Here is a 22,391-nt window from a genome sequence, read left to right on the forward strand (position 1 = left end):
TTGGAACTAAAACAAGAAGTGTCAAGGCAGAGCTTCTAGATCTTTGAGACTCTGCAAGTAGACCTTCAACACCAAAGAACGTGAAATGCCAAAGCTTTGCATCCAGGTTCGACTACCCAGAGTGACTGGGAAACACCCTGTCGATAAATTTGTCTGAGATATTTGCTTACTCCTTTCCACTGATTCTAGTGATTCCGAAGGTCACCCAAAAATTTAGACAGGAGCAAGTCAACCTGATCCTGATAGCCCCACAATGGGCACGACAGACATGGTTCTCAGACATCATGGAAATATCCCTCTCCCAGCACTCAGTGACCTGCAGGAGGGACAGGCGTGGCACCTGGAACCAAAAACCCTCAACATGGCAGCATGGCTACTAAGACTTAATATTTGTAGACCTCAAGTTCCCAAGAAAGGTGAAAGAGATTCTAATGGAAGCAAGGAGACCAATAACTAGGAAATGTTAAAGCAACATATGGAAGAGACTCCAGCTATGATGTAACAGTCCTGGGAAAACCAGAGACTGGACACAAGAGGACACAGTCATTAGATGCTTAACACATTTGCTAGAAAAAGAGCTCTCCTATGTCTCTATCAAAGTTCACTTAGCAGCCATTGTAGTGTACCGAAGAGGCATACTGGGTAGAAGTTTCTTCACCACACTAGGTGTCAAGCGCTTCCTAGAAGAGTAATGAAAATAGCACCTCAAAAAAGTTTGCCAATGCCTACAATAGAACTTGAGCATAGTGCTTACCCAACTGATGACTTGACCCATTGAACCATAGTGGAATGAGTTTTCTAACTTCAAGGACGATTTCCTCATCACTATCACCTCGCTGAGGTGAGTAAGTGAGATACAAGCGCTCACCACCCAAGAGTCATACATACGGATACATTGGGACATGGTGGTTATAAGACCATATCCAAGATTCATACCAGAGGTGGTATCAAAATTACATGTTAACTAAGCAATCCACCTGCCAGCCTTTTTTCAGCAACCTAAAACGCAAGCAGAGAGAGCTTTGCACATGTTAGATGTACGAAGGGGAATTATGTATTGTGAGAAAGTGCCATCTTCCTTGCATAGGTATGCCCCCATTTTTTGCTGAACTGCTGATGTGCTTTGACTGAATGTGCCCTGGGCTCCTGGCAACCAGGTGCCCAGGGCCTGTATTCCTTCCCTAAAACTGTGTTGAAACCAAAACCCAATTGGCATCTATGGCTACCTGTCAGTCCCTAGTAAATTGTACCCTAAGTACCCAGGGCATGGTGACCAGAGATGACCCCTAAGGGCTTGCGCACTTATTGTTCCTCCCTGACGCCCACACACTGCCTTTGCAGGCTGAGTGTCTAAGTGCAGAACTAAACAGAGAGTTGACATGGCACACTGGCACACATCCCCGTGTGCCTTGCCCACAGAACCCACTGCCCTGGCATACCTCAGTCACCCCTCTAGCTGGGTGCCCTATGCCAGCTGGGTGGGCACAGGGGCATGAGCCCTGTGCCCCTACAGTACCCAGGGCCATTCCTGGGCACTGTAAGTGCAGTGATGCCATTAAGAGTATATGGTACTGGCAGGTCGTCATTACGAACTCCACAGCACCATAATGGCTACACTGAAGACAGACAAGTTTGGTATCAAACTTCTCAGCACATTAAACCCGCACTGAGGCCAGTGTGGGATTTAATGTAAAATGCACCAGAGGGCATCTTAGAGATGCCCCCTGAAAACCTAACCTACAAACCACGTCTGGACTGAGAGGCTGCCCACAGCAGACATATTGCTGGACCCCTGGGTGGAGAGCCCCCGCTCTCCTGGGCCTGCAACAATGCACATCCTGGGCGAAGTGCTAGGTCTCCTCCCCCAGGATGGGCAGGGGGAAGCTTCAAAGGCTTGCCGCCCTTGTAAGCTTCTCCAGGCCACTTGCTGTACTCCGCAACTGGCCCCCACCAGTTCTGACCCCCACTCTGGCGGGGACCCTACGTCAGGAAGGGGAGGTGCCAGCCTGTGCAAACCCCACCCCTCAGGTGGGAGAGGCGAGGTGAAGCACGATCCCGGGCTCCGGCCATCTTAAAGATGGGGAGCCCTGCCCAATGACAGCTAGGCTCGTGCCCCCCTCCCACAGGAGAGGAGCCGGCTAGGGGGTGCAACCACCCCAGGACAGGGACCTATTGGTCCCTGCCCTTGCCCTACCTGTAACACCCCTAAATTCAGTATTTAGGGGCACCCTGAACCTTCCTTCCTCAAATCCCGATAAGAAAACCAGAAAGAAGATCAAGATGAAGAAGATCCGCCATGTTGCTGCTAACAGGACGACACCAACTGACTTGGCCCGAGCCCTACCGGCCTGTCGGTCTGGGAACCTGCTCCTGCTAAAACCCGGAGACTCCTGCGGACAGCAATCTTTGACAACCCGGAGGACCTGCCTGCCTTGACCATCTAACAGACTGGGACTCCCCTGAGCAGAGGCTCTGCTCCAACAACAATACCCCTGGTGCCAGCCATGAACCGCAAATTCAGCCCACTCTTCACCCGCCGAGTCCGGCCCGTGCCCGAGTGATCCAATACCACGAGGACGTCCCCCCGGTGACTGGGACCCGAAGTCCAGTGCCCAAAGACCCTTCTCGACGACCCAGACGACGCCTACAGCCTCAGAACCAGGGACACCCCCAACCACGACCAGTTGAGGGTAAGCTTTCCTGACACCATAAGACTCCCCTGCACCCAGCGCCCAACGGTCCCCTGTGCCTTCCTTTGGGGTACCTACCTCTCTCCAAGATCCCAACTTACCTCTCGAAGTGGTGATCGCACCTGAAGAATCTCCGTCCCCGAGCCTGCAGCCTTTGTTCACTTTGTAACTTTCCCATTGGATAACATTGACCCGACTGCTCAAAAGCACCCTACACCCAGTTGCCCGAGTTCTGCTGGAAGCGCAGCTACTGCCCTACTCTACTTCCCCTTTTGCCCTGAGTAAGTTACCCGGAGCTCAGCTCCCACAGCCGCGTGGCCTGCCTGCTTTCCGCCACCAACTAAAGGCCCTCTACCCTCCTTTTGATTGCATTGGGCCTGCTCTTTCTGCACCCGGCTGCCCCTGTGCTGCTGAGAGTGTAACAACTGTACCTTTCCGACCCTGAGAGACCCCTGAGTCTATGCCCAGAACCTTAACCTCACCAGTTGAGTACTCACCTGAAAGCCGAGAACTCACTTTCCTTCTATAGGCTAACATTGACTGGTTTTCACAGAAATTTCTTTTAAGTGTCGAATTTTGCAGCTTTAAAATATTGCTCTGAAATCAGCCGAATGACGATTTCCGAAATACTCACCTAGGATCAGGAGAGAAGCCAGTGCTGTACTTTCTAGTTCAGTGCTGAACCGCAAAAGTAATCTTAACTGTGCTTAGCAGTTACCTGCATTTTCTTTCATAGGAAACTATTGACTGTTTTTCTCTGTAATTTCTTCCAAGTGTCGATTTTGGAAAATTACAAATATTCCTTAAAAATGGCACCTAATGCTGAAAAGTAAATACTTACCTTTCTTCGGTAGAGGTGCCAGTGCTGGATCTAGGAGTCCAGTACTGGATTACAAAAGTAATGAGAACCTACTTTACCTGTGACTTGAATTTCCTTCCATAGGATAACATTGCTTTTCTCTGAAAAGTTTCTAAGTGTCAACTTTGAAAATACATTTATATCCTTTAAAAAAGTACAACTGTAATCAAAACGCTTTTACTTAATTGTTTTCAGCTTAGGTCCCGGGACTGAATCTAGGATCCAGTCCTGGAATTCCAAAAGTAATCTATAAAGTAATCCACTGCATTTATGTAGAAAAACCCATTAAGCTCAATGTTAAATTGTGTTTAGAATTGTGTTGCCAATTGCAACCACTGTAGCTATTGTACTTACAAAGTCTATTGCCTTTCTGAAAAATAATTACCTAAAGTTACTCATATTGAGAAAAGTATATTTTGATACCTGTTTGTTCTAAAATAAAACAACTATATCTTTTGATATAAAAACAATTGGCCTAGAGTTCAGTTCTTAAGTGTGTGAAACCTTTTGCTGACTGAGTGTGTACAACAAATGCTTTACACTGTCCTCTGATACTGCCTTACTGCTCAACCAAGCTACCACTATAGAGAGTAAGGTCAGATCTGACTTTGACCTCTGTTATACCTCTGGGTATTGGGGACCTATACACAGTGTACCTTGACTTTGGTCCAGTATATGTAGAGCAACTTTCTTACACATACTGCACCTCTTGGTCTGCTATGCTGGTCAAAAATCATCCCCCTCTGGGTTTGCAAGCTTTCAACCAGGGCCAAGGCTGCTACTACTGTGGTGCCCCATGGTGTGCCTGTTCTAGGTATTTGCCAGGCCGCTACTTTGGTGGCACTCCATGAATGTATGAAGCAGTATTGTCTAGACAGCAAGGTCCACTGAAAAGTACACTCTGCCCGCCTGGTCCTTCACAATATTTTGGTTTGAAGCAGTTCACAGACCCACCACTAATGAGCTATTACTTGGGTATCCATTAAAATGGTGAAGACTGCAGTTAGAAGTCTCCTTCAGAAGAACAAATTACTTACCTTTGATAATGCTCTTTCTGGTAGAGCCTCTGTGTGATCGCAGATTTCTCACTGACCCTTCCACCTTTTCGATCCAGTGAACTGGTCTCTTCACACAAAAAGATCCTAAATTAGGAATCTGTTTTGCTCCTTGTGTGTGGGCGCAATAGAGTCCTAAACACAGCCAGTGTCACCGTGCATTAGTGGCACCTATATAGGTCCGTGAACTTTTCTGGATTCAGTCTGACACCTGGAGATGTGTTAAAAAAAGGGGGGAATCTACGGTTAGAGTCTCCAGAAAGAGTGCCTGAAGTGTAGTAATTTATTTGAGTCCATTGCATCTCTTTTTAAGCTCACTGAGGACTAGCTTTTCTGGAGCATGCTTTTGCTACAGTTTGCCGCATCATGACATGCAATGCAAAAACAGAATTCTGCATATCTTCGCAGTCTGCCATGACAATTCACTTCAGATCCAAATGATTTAAGAGTACTTAGTGACTCTGTCAGAAACCGTTAATATTTACGTAACAGTTGCCACCCTAGTATGTTGTCTCCCCCTTAGACTTCTTATATTGTTATGTTGCTTATACTTTTAATTCTCCTTACACATTTTGTGCGGAGTAATTTGCAATTTCCTGCTATCCATTACTAACACACTTGGCACACAAGTAATTTCTTCAGGGAGAGCTGCCTCTACACTGTATGGCGAGTGGTTGCAATGAAGAAGCTTTCTCAAATGGAAACGAGATAAAGTTCCAGAAGGCGGGGCAACCTATAATTAGCTATATGGCGAAAGACTGTTGAAAACAGAAATTCCACAAGTGGTTGAGAGTGCTGGATATTCTAGAGGAGTCAATGAGAATACTCTAAACTATCACTGTACTGAACATCATCCATAGAAACCGGAAACATTAACTGTTACCATTAAGATCTTTGTATATATGGGAATGCACACAGGAAGCCTAAAGTGAAAAGAATGATGTGGGTGGTGGGGGGAGCTAGGCGAACTCTGAGAAGCAATCAGAAGCTTTGGGCAATTAAGGGAAAGGGGTCACACAAAATAAGTCTGTCTGGAACAGGTTATGAAAGTTTATATGGAGATGGGCTGGAAGCTAACGTGAGCTAAGGTGGTTGCTTTAGGGCTTAGATACTCCCAAGCATTTTCTGAGGGTCCACAAAGTATGGTCTGGGGTGAGCTTGAGGGCCTCGTTGATGCTAGCAGGAGGGGAGTGGGGCTTTGTAGGTAGTTAAATGTTGCTGGATACTGTATTGGATTATTTTCCATTCATTCAGTTGGCTTGTAATTAAAAGTTTCCCAATTTAATTTACATCTTTTTGAGTGTTAATTCTCTCTAAAGTAAGCAGCAGCTCGGTGTTGATTTTAACCCGGAGGCCACATCTCAAGGTCAGAAGGACCGCAGGCAGACCCCCGGCCGTACTTAGAGTAGCACTGCTTATGGGGAATGGAAGGTTCTAGTTGTTTTAAGGTGGTAAGGCTCGCCTTGATTCTGATAAAAACCTTATGGAAAATAATGCAAAAAACTATCATGCATTTATATTGTTATTGCGTGCAGGATTTATCCTATTTCTGCATTTCATTTAGGTCTGTTACTTTGCTTCCTACTTAATGATTTTGTGCGTGTTTATTTATATTAACTTTCCTTTGTAGGTTCTGTCTCTATGAGTTTTCCCCCAGATGTGTTTATCATGGACACAATTGGTGGAGGTGAAGTGAGTCTGGGTGACCTAGCAGATTTGACAGTTACAAATGACAATGACCTCAGCTGCGATGTAAGTGATTGAGGCTCTCTTCAGTAGCCTTTTCCACCTCTTGTTCTCTGTCTTATGCACTCTTTTGTTCTTTTACCATTCTCCTCTTTTGTGGCGCAGTCCTTTCTTCACCTGTTAGGTCCCTATTTTTTCAGCTTGTGAAAAAGTTTCCTTTAATAACCATCTTTCGGTCAATTTTCACCCTATAAATGTCTCCAGGCATCAGACTTGATCTTTCAAATTTTAATATCTCTCTCATACTAACAGGTGGATCCTTGGTGCCTACTAGTCTCGCACACCTCCCAGACTTGTCATGAAGCCACTTGGGCACTAAGGCATCAGTTCTTGCCTTTGTTTCCCCCCACCCTTGGTGGCGAAGATGCACTGTACGAAACCTACCCTTTTCCTCACTGCCAACATAGAAATTACACCCCTCAGAGAGTAGAGGCTGCGATTCAGTGAGGAATAGTCACGTTGATACAGCATCCACCAGAAAGATTGTTACTGAAGGTAAGTAACTTTCTTCTGGTGGATAGATTCTTCTACCAGCAGGTTACTAATTTGAGGACTTGATACTAAAGCTGTATCACCCTGTGTGCATGTTGGGCGAGAACAGCCAAAGGGTTCGTCGCCACAACCAATAAGCTAACCGTCCTTCCGAAGGCATTAGTGTTAAGGAAAAGTAGTCTGAAAGCATAACCATAGGCAAGACGGAACACTAGCTACCCCAACAGTTGCAAAACAAATGCAAGACAGAAGGCTGGCCTAAGGGACACACCTTTCATTCCTCTGAGCACTAACCAACAGAGCAAGAAACCATACAATGCCCTTACAGCAGCGCCCAATACCTCATTGGGTTCAGTAGGGAGCAAAAGAGGGATGCGAACACACTAGCACTTTAAAAAAAAAAAAATTTACTAGCAGGGAGTTTGGAAATTAAAATCACCTAAAAGAAGCAAAAACCCCAGCCAGTGCTTTGTATCTCTAGACATGTGTTTCATGATTTTTGTCCTCCTTCACTCCTAAATTGCAAGGTGGTTCGCCAGCCCAATAACTCTGCAAGGAGCCAATCACAAAAGATGGAGCACATTGCCTAGCATACTAGACTAGCACACGATTAGCCCAGCCTCATTATTGTAAGTGTAGTGCATAATAACACTTCAGTTCAAATTCTTTAGTATTCACAATTGTTGGTGCAGCCAGTGCTGTGTATCTCTGGACATGTATTTCAGGATTTTTGTCCTTCAGTAGAGTAAGAATTGAAATTTGGTGGTGCTGGCAATGCCGCTCAGTCTTCTCGGGCTTAGTACCACTCCCAGAGCACGAGTGCATCCTAGAGCAAGCAAGCAAGGAGCCAATCACAAAAGGAGAGGGAGCACCCTGCCTGGCATACCAGAAACAATTTTAGCCCAGATGAACTGTCAAGACAGGGGAGGATAACACTCGCTTCTGTTGAAAGTTTTTAGTATTCTCCATTGTTGGTGCAGCCTGTACTGTGTATCTCTAGACATGTGTTTCAGGATTGTTGTCCTTCATCAGTAGAGATTTGCAAGTGAAATTGGGGGTGCTGGCAATGCTACTCAGTCTCTTCTCAGGTCTAGTACCACACAAAGTAACATGGCTTGGGGAGTGCTCCACCACTACAGGCGGTGACAGTCAGCCATCTTCAGTATTGAAAGTAGGGCACAAGTACTTTTGAATGGAAATGATCTACTCCTATACCAATCTGCCCAAGCACCAAACGTAACTTGAACTCTGCTCAGAAACCAATGCAAAGGCAACAACATACAAAATAGAGAAGTAGCCAAAATGATTAACTCTCCCCACACAAGCTGGAACCCACCCCTTAAATCAAAACAGGAGCAGGCTTAACTTTACATATCCAAATCACCACCCCTTTAAACGGTCAGGCAAACACCGCACATGGATTTGAAATCATTTGAGGTCATCGGTTCTCAAGCCAGAAAGTATTGACGCAGAACAGGGACAGCAGAACAAAACCGAGACTGCATCTGCAGCCCACAACTCTGACTCCTTGCAAAGGGCAACTAAGAAAGCTAATGAATGGCCTAGAGATCAGACTTAGGAAGAGACCAGTGACAGAAACTGACTTAGAATGGGCCGGCAGCACACCACAGACAAAACTTAAACTTGTGTGGTGCACCCTCCTGCCGCAGACAGACAGAAGATGTGATTAAAGGAACAACATTAGTTATAACTGGAAATTCATCTGGTTATAGATCTGCAGTCAATCAAAAGCTGGGGCAGAACACCACAAAAGCCAAAGCCGGAATCGAGCATTAAAGATGTTATCTTTGAAGAACAGAAATGCTTGCAACACAAGGAACCATAAAGAGTGTATCGTTTTCTAAGGACAACATGCAGGTAAGAACAAGCCCAACCTTTACAGCACCTGCAGTTCCAAGGAGGCTTGACCCACAGGGAGAACTGCTACCATAGCATGGTCCCAAAACATAAGTCAACAAGAACAATAATGTGAACACCAGAAGGGATAACTTACACCTGCACAATACTGTAAGAGCTTCTGTAAATAGCTGAAAAGGAGGATGGAAAGCCCAAAAGACGGACCCTCCTGAAGTAGCTTCTCAGGATCCCCAAGAGAAGGAACTCCCCTTTAGCACTGGGTAATGTGTGAAGTCTGACACAAGCTCATCAGAAGTGCCTCCCTATGGTCTAGCCTAGGAACAATCATCAAACAGTTTTGACAGTCTACTGGTCTCGCCCTCTGGAGAACCAACTACCCACTCGAGGAAGGAACATGCCCCTTGTCTCTGCTTCTCCAGGACCTTATCAAGTCCTGCTCAAAGAAGACAAGAGCCGTAAAAGGAAATGGTCAACAGGTCAGCTAGGATGATCCTTGGGATACCAGAGGGACCAAATCAAGTAATACAGTACAGAGACATACAAAACCATGGACTCGACCACTGAATTCTCCATATCAAGATGAGTCAGAAACTGCTGTTAAGCAGCACCAAATCCATTATGATTCACTTTTGCAAAGTACCGTTCACATGATCTGGAAGGAATGGAGCCACCATCTGCTTCCTCTCCTGAAGAACATGGAACATGGGCCAACAGATATGTAACATTTTAGGAGCAGGGGGCGTCACACCTGAAAAGTAAACTTACTTCCTCCCATTGCATCAGTTCCCTTCCAGTCAGCATCTGGAGGAACAAATGCATATGAATGAATTAGGGTATTGACCAAACTGTTATCCAGAAAGATTTGCCCCCTCAAACTCTTTGAACTCTTGATTAAAAGTAAAAAACTCTTGGTCACCCAAAGCCATACAGTAAACTTATGGAACTAGATCACTTGTAGCCGGAACAGAAGCTGACCTATTCTAAGTAAACTCAATGTATTTCTCCACAATCTCTTAAAAAGGCAGCAAGGGCCTACATGAGCAAGGAGCACACTAGAGAATGTTTATATGCAAATTACCTAACCTCTGTCATGCGTAGGGGAACATCCAGTACCTTTGTATCCTTGCACAGTTTTATAAAAAGAGGAAATGTTCTCCAAAGGAAGACCTGGGACCAATTTAAGATCAACCACAGACTTCCAACCACTAGCATTATGAAAGGCATGATAGAAACTTCACTGAGACTGCAAAGAAAAAGAGGCACCAAGTGGTTCCTTGATATCATCCACATGTTCCCACACCTTCCCATAAGCCATAATAGACTAAGCAGAGGCTCCAGAATAACAAGCATAGAGCTACAACTCTTCAGTCGAGACTGCATGGCGCAAGCGGTCCAAGATCACCCTAATGTGCCCAGTAGGGGTCGACCGACTGAGCATTCAGCACATTCAAACTCAGGTAGTGGTTGGTCCTCTGCCATCAGCTAACTATTTAGCCAGACTTTTGGTGGCAGGGCGTCACACACAGAAGTTGGATGGAGCGGACCATTTGCCCAAAGCTGACCAGCACATGGCAGGAGACTGTCGGCGGAGTAGCATATTAGCCGCCCAGGCGCTTCTAAAGGGTACACGAGAGAGGGGAGAGGGAGAAGGATGGTTGGGGTAATGGGTAATGGGTGAGGGGTGAAAAAGAGCAGTCAATGCCTTGGTGAATGCCGACACCTAAGCAGGGTTACCACCAGGTGCTGGAAAGACCAGGAATGGGTCAATAAACACAGGGCACAGCTCTGAGCCAGAGGGCGACCTCTTGGACAAATAATATCTGAATAGAAAGGAGGAACACCTCTCAATTAAATTGACATAAAAGTTCCAAAGTAGGGTGACTGCGAAGAGGATAAATCCTGGGATAGAAATGAGCTGAATCCAGAGTGAGGCATAGAACAAAGTTGCTTTCATAGTCCTGCACAGGTAACATTAGCCATCCCCCAGAGACAACAGAGATTAAGGTCCCAAAGAAAGCACAGGGCCCAGATTTGCCAAGGTGAGGAGGCCTGATTGGCAAGACACTGAGTGTCTTGGGGAGGCAGAAAACCGATCCTACAGCAATGTAAAACCTTGAAAAACTTCAGAAGAGAGCAAAATCGATGCAAAAGGAATAAAGATAATGCCGTCAGCGTGCCAGGTGGTGCCTTATGTGGCTCTGTGACATGTCTGTGAGGTGTTGCAGTGAAATCTTAGTCTTTGTGCCACCTGTTGGTGCAAGAGAACTATTGCAATTTTTCCCGATCTAGTCTGGCACCTGAAAGAGATTGAGTTGCCAAATCAGTAGGTACCAGTATCCATCAGAACCATTTCTTTATGAACTGGTCCCTCTCTGTCAACACACCTCATCCCTTGACTTGCTGCTCAGCTTTGTTCCATCACGTCAAAAGGCCACTCTCTTTTACCCAGCCTCTAGGTCTTATTATTTGGCCATCATTATTCATGTCCGACCACATGCGCTTCCATAATTGTACTTGCAGATTCTTTCTGTTTCTTTTCAGGCTTTCATAACACTTCTAGGTTTTATTTTCATTGGCCTTCCTTGCCTTGACCTCCCTTGTGGCTATGCATCTTTCCCATCTCATACATCCCCATCATTCTTTCTTTTTCTCTTTGTTTTGTACTCTCCTCTCCCTTTCTAGTCTTAGAATGCCAGTTTCCTCTTAACTGGCTTGGTCATCTTGCCCTTTGAATGTTTAGGCTTGTATTGCCCCCATATCAAATGTTACATTGCATAGAACAAGTATGTCCTTTGTTGTAGCTTGCAGATGGAAAGGATGCATTCAAGAAGACCTGGAATCCCAAGTTCACGCTTCGCAGTCACTATGATGGTATCCGGGCACTGGGCTTTCACCATGTGGAATCTGCTCTGGTTACTGCATCAGAAGATGGTACATTGAAGCTCTGGAACCTACAGAAGACGGTCACCACTAAGAAGTAAGCTACATGGTACAATGGAGCACAAATATATGATATATGATGTAGGAGCTTCAATTGCTTGAGCGGATGTGCAGTGCTACACTTGCTTATTTATCACAAATGTTAGAGGGTAACCTAGCCACTGAAACTGTTAACTCCTTGAAGGAATATCTTTCTGTATTTTATGTATGAAGGACTATCACTAATGGCGTTACGTGTGTGTGTGTGTGCGTGTGCGTGTGCGTGTGTGTGTGTGTCTGTGTGTGTGTCTGTGTGTGTGGGTGTGTGTGTGTGTGTGTGTGTGTGTGTGTGTGTTCATAAAAAGTATAAATATCAATCACCTGCTATTTTTTTTTTCTTGATTTCTGGGTTTTTGTATGGGTCATAGGTGTCCAATTCATTGTCTGTCAGAGAGAGTTCTCTGTGGCTCAAACAATGACTTCTGATGTCGAGGTTGTGGTATCAACTGTCCTTTATTGGACCATCTAAATTAATCTCTATGTTTTCCTGCCAACACATGTTTCATCTATTGCTGAAATCTTAACAGCAGACTTAATCAGGCCTGAAATGTAAATATGATGATGTAATAGAGAGGGAACTCAAGGGGTATTAGTGGTCCCCTTACCAGGGTGATATTCATACCACTTTGAAAGCTGAACCCACCACCTTTAACCTTCCTTCTCTTGCCCCCTCTTCTCCCTGCCCCTCCTCTTTTCCTCCCCCCTTTCTACTTATCATTTAAAGTATAAAACAATATTGCACTCTGAACGTACCCGACATTACCTTATGCAGCACACAATGGGTGCCTCTTGGGTCACTTACCCTTGTAACTGGACTAATAATACCAGTCGACTCTTGTTCTGCACCAAAACATGCAGGCCGCAATGGCAGTGTGTGTGTCAGGATACAGGGCCTCTAATGGTGGCACAATATGGGCTGTAGCCCTTAGAGGCCTTCCCTGTTCACAGGGCCCTTGGTACCCATGGTACCTTTTTACAAGGGACTTACATGTGGCCAGGGAGTTGCCAATTGGGTGTGCAACAGTGCAGTTATAAGGAAAGAACATAGGCCTGGTTGGCAGGAACCCAGGGCACACTTAGTCAAAAGAGCATCAACATCAGGCAACCATGCAAAAAGAGTCTCTTTCCGACACTAGGGAATTGTGCTGCAGCCAGACCTGTGAAATCATCATTACCTATTGGAGAGAGGTAGGTAAATGTTGTGTGTACCTGCCATGACATGAGCAGGGGAGTGACGGTTGGATTAACCGGTGAGGGATGTCTGCGGGAGTTGGTGGTCACGCCCTGTGGGTAAATTGTACAGAGGGGCATGGGGATGTAGTGCAGAGGTGAAGCAGCCCTACTCACAGGAAGGAGTGGTGTCATGATGTATAGGGTGCCGTCTATTGATGTTACACCGGTGAGAGTGCTTGTTGTCTAAGGGTTCATGGTGGGCCTTCATCCGTCTTAGCCTCATCTCGAGGGAGAATTGTTCCCACTCCTTGCCTCCTGTGCGCGAATCGCCCTGCATACAGAGCAATCTGAGAGTGTGTGCCTTGGCTGTGGTCTATGTCAACAATACCCTGATTCAGCCACAAATCTCTGGGAGGCGGGGGATTTACATGCCATGGCTATATTCCGTTTGTACAGCACAAAGGCCAGGTCAGTGAAACTGTGTACAGCACAAAGGCCAGGTCAGTGAAATTGTGTAAGTGTTTATCCCCCTTTGCGTGGGGGCGCAATCCCAGTAGACAGGATTCAGGATAGGGTATGAGGGGGTATGTGAACAGTTCCGCCACTATTGAGGTCACATCTGCCCATGTCTGTGATAATGGTGCGCAAGTCCATACCATGTGTATTAAATCTGCAGGCTGTAATTTGCCATGGGGGAATTCCGGGAAAATTGTTGGAAAAATGCGGTTAATCCAGATCGGTGATAAATAAGTGTGGTGAATGTAATTAAAGTAGGTGAAACGAAACCTAGGATTTTGAGAAACGTCCTTGGTCAGCCGTAGAGTGCGGGCCCAAGCTGGATCAGCAATGGTTTGGTGGAGCACTGCCTCCCATCTGGCAAGGGCCCTTTCTGCGTGGGCAGGTGAGGTAGTGTTGAGAGCAGAGTACAGAAACATGATAGGTGTGTGGAATCAGATGTCGGTAATATAGACAGAGCTGGGGACGATAACTGTCCGGTCTCACTGGCACCCCACATCTCGTGGGCCACCCGAAGTAGAACACAATATGATAGGAATTGGCCAGCATGCAATCTGTATGTCTCGGTCATGTCTGAGAATGACATGTGTTCCCTCGTTATAGACATCCCCCACCTGTGTAATCGCGAGCATCCCAGAGCACTTTTAGCATTTTTAAATCAAATCTAATGTATGTAAATCTGGCTTTTTAAATTAAAAAAATTTGAATGCAGTAGCCTATCTGGTGCTTTAAGGGGCAACACATGTATAATCTGTCATGCCTTATTTGAAAAGTTCTCCTATAGCCTGTTACTTTTAAGACTTATTTGATAAGCATTAGTGAGCTCTATTAGGTGTCTTGCAGCCAGCGACCTCTGAAATCCCTGGTGTGACTGCTGCCTTAAAAAAAGACTCCAGTCTCCTGTGGACAGCGGACCTGTCCAGAAGAAACCTACCCCAAGGACTCCAGATCCAGGGCGATCCTTATCCCCTGCCCCCTCTGCGCCAGACAACCACGGCCCCAGCTTGATTGGCTCACCTGTGCAGTAAAGTCCCCCCCACCCCCAACCCCCAGCGATCCTGACCACATGTCCAGCGTTGGATGACATCCCCATACTTCCATGACGACGCCTACAGTGTGACTCCAGAGGCTCCCTCCGACGCGACCATCTCCAGTAATAAGACTCCGACGTTAAAAGTTACCCCTGCACCGAAACCACTGGGCCTTGGTGAGCTGAATCGATGGTGCCCACAAAACCCCTTACATTCCAACTTACATCTGCTGTAGCTTGCAAACTCCGATGACACGCCTGCAGCCTCTTTTCCATCAGAAGAATCCTCGCTGAAAAGCATTGGTTGCCCGATGTAGAAATTGCACCCGACCGCCGCTGTGCTGCATGTTTGGTGCTGCTTTAAGGCCCTTGCAACTGATATACTTACCTGCAAGCAATGTGGCTCCAGGTAACCCCCTCTCTCCATTGGAAAGCAACTCTGATTTTGAACTCTGCACCCAGCCGTCCCTATCCAGCTGGTGGTGCAGTTTTGGTAATTACCTGACCCCTGGCCCTTGCTGATGCTTGGCTACGAAGGCTTCCCCACAAAAGAGCACATGATTTAGTGGGCCAAGTACAGAGAGTTCCAGTGATGTCTGTAGCGTATACAGGCACATTTTCTTTATGTGGACTTCAGTAAAAATACCCACCATCCAGACCGAGGTAAAGATATCGTAATATTCATCATATGGGCAGACACATTCATGGTATAGTACTGCATAGACGTGTATTTCAGCATGATTGTCATAGTAGGTACGGAGATTCATTATGAAACAATACTAGGTTACATGGTGGCGAAGGCTGTTGAATATTGTAAGTGCCAAGGAAGCCAGGAACTCAACAACTCGAGTTCTCCAGCACTATAATGGCTTCATCCATTGTTTGGTAACAAGCAACTCCTTGTTATAAATCCACACTGTTGCCAGTTAGGGATTTATTATACCATATACTCAGAAGGCATGTCCTAGGTGCCCTCTGAAAACCTACCGACCCTGGTGTTGGCACTGTCTGACTTTATGCTGCTTGCCGCACACAAACATGTTTCTGGACCCCTGGGTAGAGAGCATCAGCTCCCTGTGACCAGAAACAATGCACATCCTGGGCAGAAATATCATACCTCCTCCTTCAGGATTACCCAGTTCTCGAAGGGGAATCTTCAATGGCTTGCCGCCTTTCTAATGGGACCCCCAGCCTCTGCTGCTAGCGGCAGATGGCAGCCCCCAGTTCACACCCCCAGTTTCGGTGGGAAAACTATAATTATATGAGTTGTGCCCTCCTCTGCCAACACCACCGCTAAGTTGTGGGGGAGGCGAGGTGAAGCACATCTTTAAATCCTAGCCTTCTTGAAGATGGGGAGGCCCCTCCAATCAGGGCTAGGTCTCTGCTCCCTACCCCAGGAGAGTCGCATAATTGAGGATGTAATCTCCCCAGGTAGGGTGCCCGTTGGCCCTACCTGCTTCTCTCCTAAAACGCCACAAATTTAGTATTTAAGTGGCTCCCCTGGACCTGAAAACTAGATCTGCAACGACTTAAGAAGAAAGAAGACATCCCTGCAGAGAATACTGAAGATGACGACTGCCTGGGTACCAGCCATACCGGTCTGCCTCTAGCTTCGACAACCCTGCGACCTGTCTTGCAGTCAATGACCTCTGAAAAGCCTGGAAGGAAGGTTGCCTTCGAAAACGATTCCAATCTCCCGTAGACGACTGATCTGTCCAGAAGAAATCTACTCTAAAGGCTCCGAATCCAACTGGAACGGCGACTCTTGCTCTCTGCACCAGACACCCACGGCCTGTGTCTGAGTGTCCCACCATCCCTATTAAGTCTCCCCCACCCCTATTAAGTCTCCCCCACAATCCTGACCTCGAATGCAGTGTTGGCTGACTGCTCCTTACCTCATCGACAATGCCTGCAGTCTGAATCCAGAGGCTTCACCCTGACTGCGACCGACTCCGGTAAGAAGACTCAAACTTTGAATGGCACCCCTGTACCCGAAGCCCCTAGGCCTGGGCCTTGGTGAGCTGAACCAACGGTGCCTCTGCAACCCCCTACATCTCTACTTACCTCTGCTGTTGTTGGTCTTCCTCCTGCAACCTCTGGTGTGCCGTCTGCAGCCTGTTTATTAAAAGAAGAAACTCCTTTGAAAAGTATTGGCCGCCCAATGCTGATTTTGCACCCTGTGCCACTGATTATTATTGTTTTTTTGTTTGAATATCTTTTATTACATTTTGTAGTTAGAAGTACATTACACTGCGGTATGATCATATACAAGGGTACACAGTTACCTCATCGTCCTCTCTGGTACAATAAATGAAGAAGATAAAATAAAAAAAATGGAGGAGAGTGTGAGCCGCAATTGTACAAAGATACACACTCAACAACAGTCTGCTGACACCGCAGTATAGATTACATGTCTCCTTCCAGCCAAATTTCGCATTTGTGTGGCACCACATCCAGATTGGAGAAAGATGGGGACATAGTACAATTCCGCTTGGTAAACAAAGCTAAAATGCGTCCAACAAACAAATGAAATACAATCTGCCTGGTGTGTGCCATTATACTAAAAGGAACTTTTGTAGAAGTATAATCCAATACAATATAAAATATTACAACACTCCTGAACAGATACAAGTCCCATCAGCAATTCCTTGCCCAAGGGGGGTTCCGGTCTCGCTTCCGAGAGGAGCACTCTCCGCCCCTGGAAGTGTGATAGCAGCGTAGCCAAATCCACTCCTGCAGCCACCATAGTGGGCCCAGGAGGATCGATGCAACAATCGACATCCAAATCCTTACGCTTACTATAACAACCATAACATTTGAACAACAATAAATAAAAAGCAATACCTTGGGGGCATAAGGAAGGAGGTAAGCAAAGCAAATGAGGGACAAGGTAGGTCGGGGCAGGTGTATGTGTTGTCCCGTCAGTAGTGTGAGTCGACCGGTAGAGGGTGTAAGCGGGCCTGGGGGGGGGGGATCTGAAGGAGGGGGGCACGCTGTGGCCAGAGAGGGGGAGGAAAGGGTCCCGGGGCCTCATCAGGAAGACTAGAGTCAGCAAAGGGCGTGTCTAAACCATGCCGCCCTGTTGGCACACCCGATGGAAGGCGACCAGGGTGTCGTCCCATGCCTGGGCTATAGGGTACATGCGAAGCCCTGCCGTTTCCTCTCTGTGCAAAGCTACACTCTCTGCTTTTGCCCAATTGTTAAAAGAGTTTTTGCCAGTGTATCGCCTGGGGGGGCTCATTAGTCTTCCATCGCTTAGTAATGAGTCGTTTGGCCATCAAACCCAGGTCCCAGAATTGTCTGCTTCGTCCGTTTGTAGAGGCATAGTAAGCACGCCTCCCACGTGTGTTGTAAGCCACCCCCTGCCCCCGCAGCCAGAGTAGACAACACTGCCTTCCAGTAATCATGAAGAAGAGGGCAAGACCAGAGCATATGCAGGACAGTAGCATCCGTCAAGTGGCATTTGGGGCATGCCGACGTAGTCAAGCCAAAATATTGATTTATCTGGTCCGGGGATAAATATGCTCGATGTATAATATAATATTGGATAATTTTGAAGCTGGAGTTACGGGTAATGTTTTGCGTGCCCGCCAATATTGCCGCCCACTCCTTATCTGACCATTCCCGGCCCCTGTCCGCCGTCCATTTATCCCGCAGGCGCTGGGAGGAGAACTGCGTGTGTATGTGTAAGGCCTGTGCAAGCCAGTGCACCATGTGAGAACCGTCGCCCATCACTTGGAGGTATTGTATCAGCAGGTGGGCTGGTGGTTCTTCTGTGAGGTCGCCCCAAGCCTGGGTGAGCGTGCGCATAAGTGTTGCATGCGTTAAGAAATGTCCCGCCGGCAATCCCGCATCCGCCGCCAGGGTCCCAAAGGGAAGCAGGGAGCCCTCCGCAAACAGGTCCCCCAGTGTTTCCAGCTCCGCCCGTGTCCAGCTGGTCAGCGCTACCTCTGGGAGTGTGCCGTCCCTCCATGGGGTCCCCAACAGTGGCAAGTTTGGGGCATATGGCTTTGTTGAACTCGTAAGCTTCAAGCTGCGAAGGTAACATTTCAGCGCCACCGCCAGATGTATCTGTTCCGGGCTGCGTGACTTGGCCAACGGGTGAAAGAGTGTGCGTATCTGTGCCACCGTCATCACTGTAGTGTCCGTGGCCGTGTCTCCCAGGTTTTTCCCGCTGTGCCAGTAGGCCACCCATTGTAGCTGCGCAGCTATGTAGTAAAGTTCTGTTGTAGGGGATCTCTGTGTATAGTCATAATCTAGTGAATAGTCCCGCCCATGTGCGTGGACCCTGGCAATCAAAAATAATCTCTTAAATTGTCAACTCATGCAGAAACTGCAAAGACACTTAAGAGAGAATTTAAAGACAAATAACGCAGCCTATATCCACAGGATACACTGTCAAGTACTTCAACTAGAAATTCCACCCAACAACACCACATACAACACAGCCTGCCCAGTTTCTACCGTAGAGAAACTTGCCTCTACCAGTAAAAAACTCGGGAATGATAGAGAGGAAGGCATGGACAGACAAGCCCCATAGGCTGCCTTTATGTGGCTTGAATAGGATACTGTGTCTTTAAGAGAACTTTCCAGAACTTTCTCCCAGTATCCCAGAATGCACAGCAGGTCCCTTTTACTTTCAGTTCTTTTTTCCGGCTCCTGCTAACAGGACCCTGGCATTGAGCTCTCCCCTTTTCCAAGGGTTTATTGGATTTTTTGTGCACTTTGTGATTTAAAAGTGTTTAGGTTTTTGTCTTGGTGCTTTCCCTTCACTCCTGTGTGTTTGTTCAGGTGTTTTAGGGCTATAAAATGCCTGCTCTTTTCGACAAATGCCCTATCTGTCGGAGGAAGAAGGCCAAGACTGATCCACACGAGGTCTGCATCATCTGCCTTCCTGAAGCACATGTCCCTGAAGAGTGTGACATCTGCAAGAACCTTTCTGCAAGAACTTTGAGGGAAAGGCTGAAGATTAGGCTTCAAGGCCTGGAGGACAGACGACTGCAGGCTGTAGGTGGGTCTGGGCAGACCGGGAAGGCTCCCTCTGCCTCCGCTGAGGCCTCTGGGGGGCTCTCCAGAGGCAGGAAAACCAGCAAACGGTCCCGGTCTCCGTCGGCGTCGATTGCATCGACGACGTCGAGAGGGATAACGTTGGTGTGTTCCCCATCTCCCCGGGGCTCCGGGTCGAGACGGCGTGAGGATTCGACGTCGAAGGGCCTGGTTAGGCCGCCGTTGAGACCACCGTCGACTGCATCTTAATCGTTGTCAGCGTCGGACTATCGACTTCGAAGAAGGAGAGACGGGCGTCGGCGCTCGCCGTCAAGGCGACCCCGCCGGTCGCCGTCGAGACGACGATCGGCGTCGAGGGGATCCTCGACGTCGAGGACCTCGAGAAGGAGTCGTCAACGCTCGTCGTCGAGAATGGAACGGTCGATGTCGCGGAGGCGACGTTCGGCGTCTAGGTCGACGTCGCGTAGGCGGCGTTCGGCGTCGATGAAGAAGAGGTCGACGTCGCGGAGGCGGCGTTCGATGCCAGAGCCTCAGAGGCGACTTTCCACGCCGGAAAAGCGACGCTCAGCGTCGAGAAGGAAGAGATCGGCGTCTAGGAGTCGTTCCAACTCTCCTAAACGGCGCAGGAGGAGTTCTGGCGCCAGAAATCAGGCTGGATCTAGTGGAGGGCGCAAGAGAAAGCGATCGCCTGCTGAAGGGGCTGGGTCGCAGTCCCCTTCCCCGAAGAAGTCACCGGGCTCGGTGTACTCGGTGGTATATACACCACCTCGGCCTAAGTCGCCCCCTTCTCCTGTACCTAAGGAGGACCCTCCCACCAACCCTCCACTTCCACCAGGACGACCACTATCACCGCTTCCACCGCATGGGCCCGCTCCTCGGTTGGAGATACCCCCTGTCCCTCCGCCAAGGTCGGCGTCACTACCTCCTCTTCCTACACCACCTAAGGGAAGGTCCCAGGAGGAACCGCGGAAGACGCCCCCACGGAAAGACACCGCCATAGGAGGCACAGATCTCGCTCTCTGACGAGGTCCTCAAGGACCAGGAACTACTCTCCGACTTTGTCGGGATCGCCGGACACGAGGGTGTTGCCGGTTGATGACCTGGTGGCGTTCCATGATGTTCTTTTGAGAGGCGCTGCCAAATTGGGCATATCCTTGATGGTGCCTACGCCTAAGACATCAGTCATTTTCGAGACACTACACCAGAAACACCTGTCTCGTCCACTACTACCTCTGGTGACGGGCCTGGAGGAACCGGCCATGGACCTTTTGCTCACCCCTGCGGTGACTAAGGCAGCCCCATCGAGATTGCAGAAAAAATTCCGGGCTCCCGATTCGGACCGGGCTTTTCTAATGGTGGAACCTCCTCCGGATTCTGTGATGGTGATGGCGGCCCGCAAACAACATGCCACCACCCCGTCATCCACGGTTCCCCCTGACAAAGAGTCTAGATGGATGGATTCAGCTTGAAGGAAAGTATGTGGAACATCGGCGACCTCTATGAAAGCTGCGAGTGCCACGGCTTTGTTGGGGCGCTACGACCGCGCCCTCTGGGACTCCCTCCAGCAGTTTGTGGAACACTTGCCTCGCAAGAAGCGGGAAGACTTCCAGGAAGTTCTAAACGAAGGGATGCTGGTAGCGAATCAAATTATCAGCGCTGCAGCAGATTCATCCCTCTTTTTATTTATTTATTTGTGGCATTTATAGAGCGCGACATTCATCCCTTGGGCTATCACGGCGCTATGTACCAGAAAGGACTACTGATGGCGTATGCTGAGAGGTTACGATTTAGGGAAGAGGTGTGTTTTCAGTTTTTTTCGAAACTGAAGGTAATTTGTGGTATGTCTTAGGTCAGTGGGCAGGTCGTTCCACCTTTTTGCTGCCAGGTAAGAAAAGGAGCGACCGTCTGTTCTGACTTTGTAGATGCGTTTGGTTTTAGCCAGAGCTGATTGACATGAACGTAGGTTCCTATTGGGAACATAGAAATCGATCTTCCCTTGAAGAATTGTGGGGCCAGTTTTATGTAAAGCCCTGTGGGCATGGCTAAGCAGTTTGAAGGCAGCCCTCTGGCGGATCGGGAGCCAATGGAGTTTCTTTAAGCACTCCGATGCTGAGTCTCGTTTGCCTTTATTGCAAATGAGTTTGGCTGCCAGGTTTTGCAAAACCTGTAGGCGGGAGAATAACTGTTCGTTCATCCCTTCAAATAATGCATTGCCATAGTCTAGGCGACTGACCAATAGGGCTTGTGTGACTGAACGTCTGCAGTCTAGGGGTATCCAGGGAAATATCCTGGCAAGAAGTTTTAGTATAGCAAAGCCCTTACCCCAAAGGGATCGGACGTGATCCTTCATGGACAGGGCATCATCCATGATAATTCCCAAGGAGTGGGGGCCAGTCCTAATGAAGGTGGCCACCATGTGGCGTCCCACGCGCGTTTGGCTCCACCGAACAGAAGAATCTCCGATTTGCCTGCGTTCAACTTTAGACAGTGGTTGTGCATCCATTGGGCCATTTCGGAAAGGCAGTCATGTAGCTTAGTTTTGGTTATTTCAGGCCCTTCGTCCATAGCCACCATCAGCTGCGTATCATCCGCATAGGAGCAGATGCCAATGCCCCACTTCCTTCCAATGTCAGCAAGAGATGAATATAGACATTGAAGAGGGTGGAGCTCAGTGAGGCGCCCTGGGGGACCCCGCAGCCGATGGGGTTGGGCTTTGAGTGGAACTGACCCATATGTACTGCCTGGGTGCGATTACTCAGAAAAGAGTGTAGCCAGTTCAATGCTGTAGATTGAACTCCCTTGCTCCGGAGTGTGTTCAGCAGACAGTCGTGGGATACCGTGTCAAACGCCGCTGACAGGTCAAGCAGTATCAGTGCCACCGCTCCCCCTTGATCGGTGGAGGATCTGATACTGTCCGACACTGCCAGCAACGTTGCTTCTGTGCTGTTATTAGCTCTAACACCAGT

The 22,391-nt window shown here is 48.0% G+C and overlaps 1 protein-coding gene across 2 annotated transcripts in view; it reads left to right on the plus strand.

Moving 5' to 3' along the window:
* Positions 1-22,391, plus strand: part of STRN4 (striatin 4) — a 336,971-nt gene that overhangs the window by 213,326 nt on the left and 101,254 nt on the right. For both annotated transcript variants that reach the window (XM_086938400.1, XM_086938401.1), the window contains exons 9-10: positions 6,235-6,356; positions 11,522-11,697. In XM_086938400.1, the coding sequence (XP_086794526.1) occupies positions 6,235-6,356; positions 11,522-11,697 (298 nt within the window). The remainder of the gene's footprint in view (positions 1-6,234; positions 6,357-11,521; positions 11,698-22,391) is intronic.

This window comes from Lissotriton vulgaris, chromosome 9, assembly GCF_964263255.1.
Source record: "Lissotriton vulgaris chromosome 9, aLisVul1.2, whole genome shotgun sequence".
NCBI lineage: Eukaryota > Metazoa > Chordata > Amphibia > Caudata > Salamandridae > Lissotriton > Lissotriton vulgaris.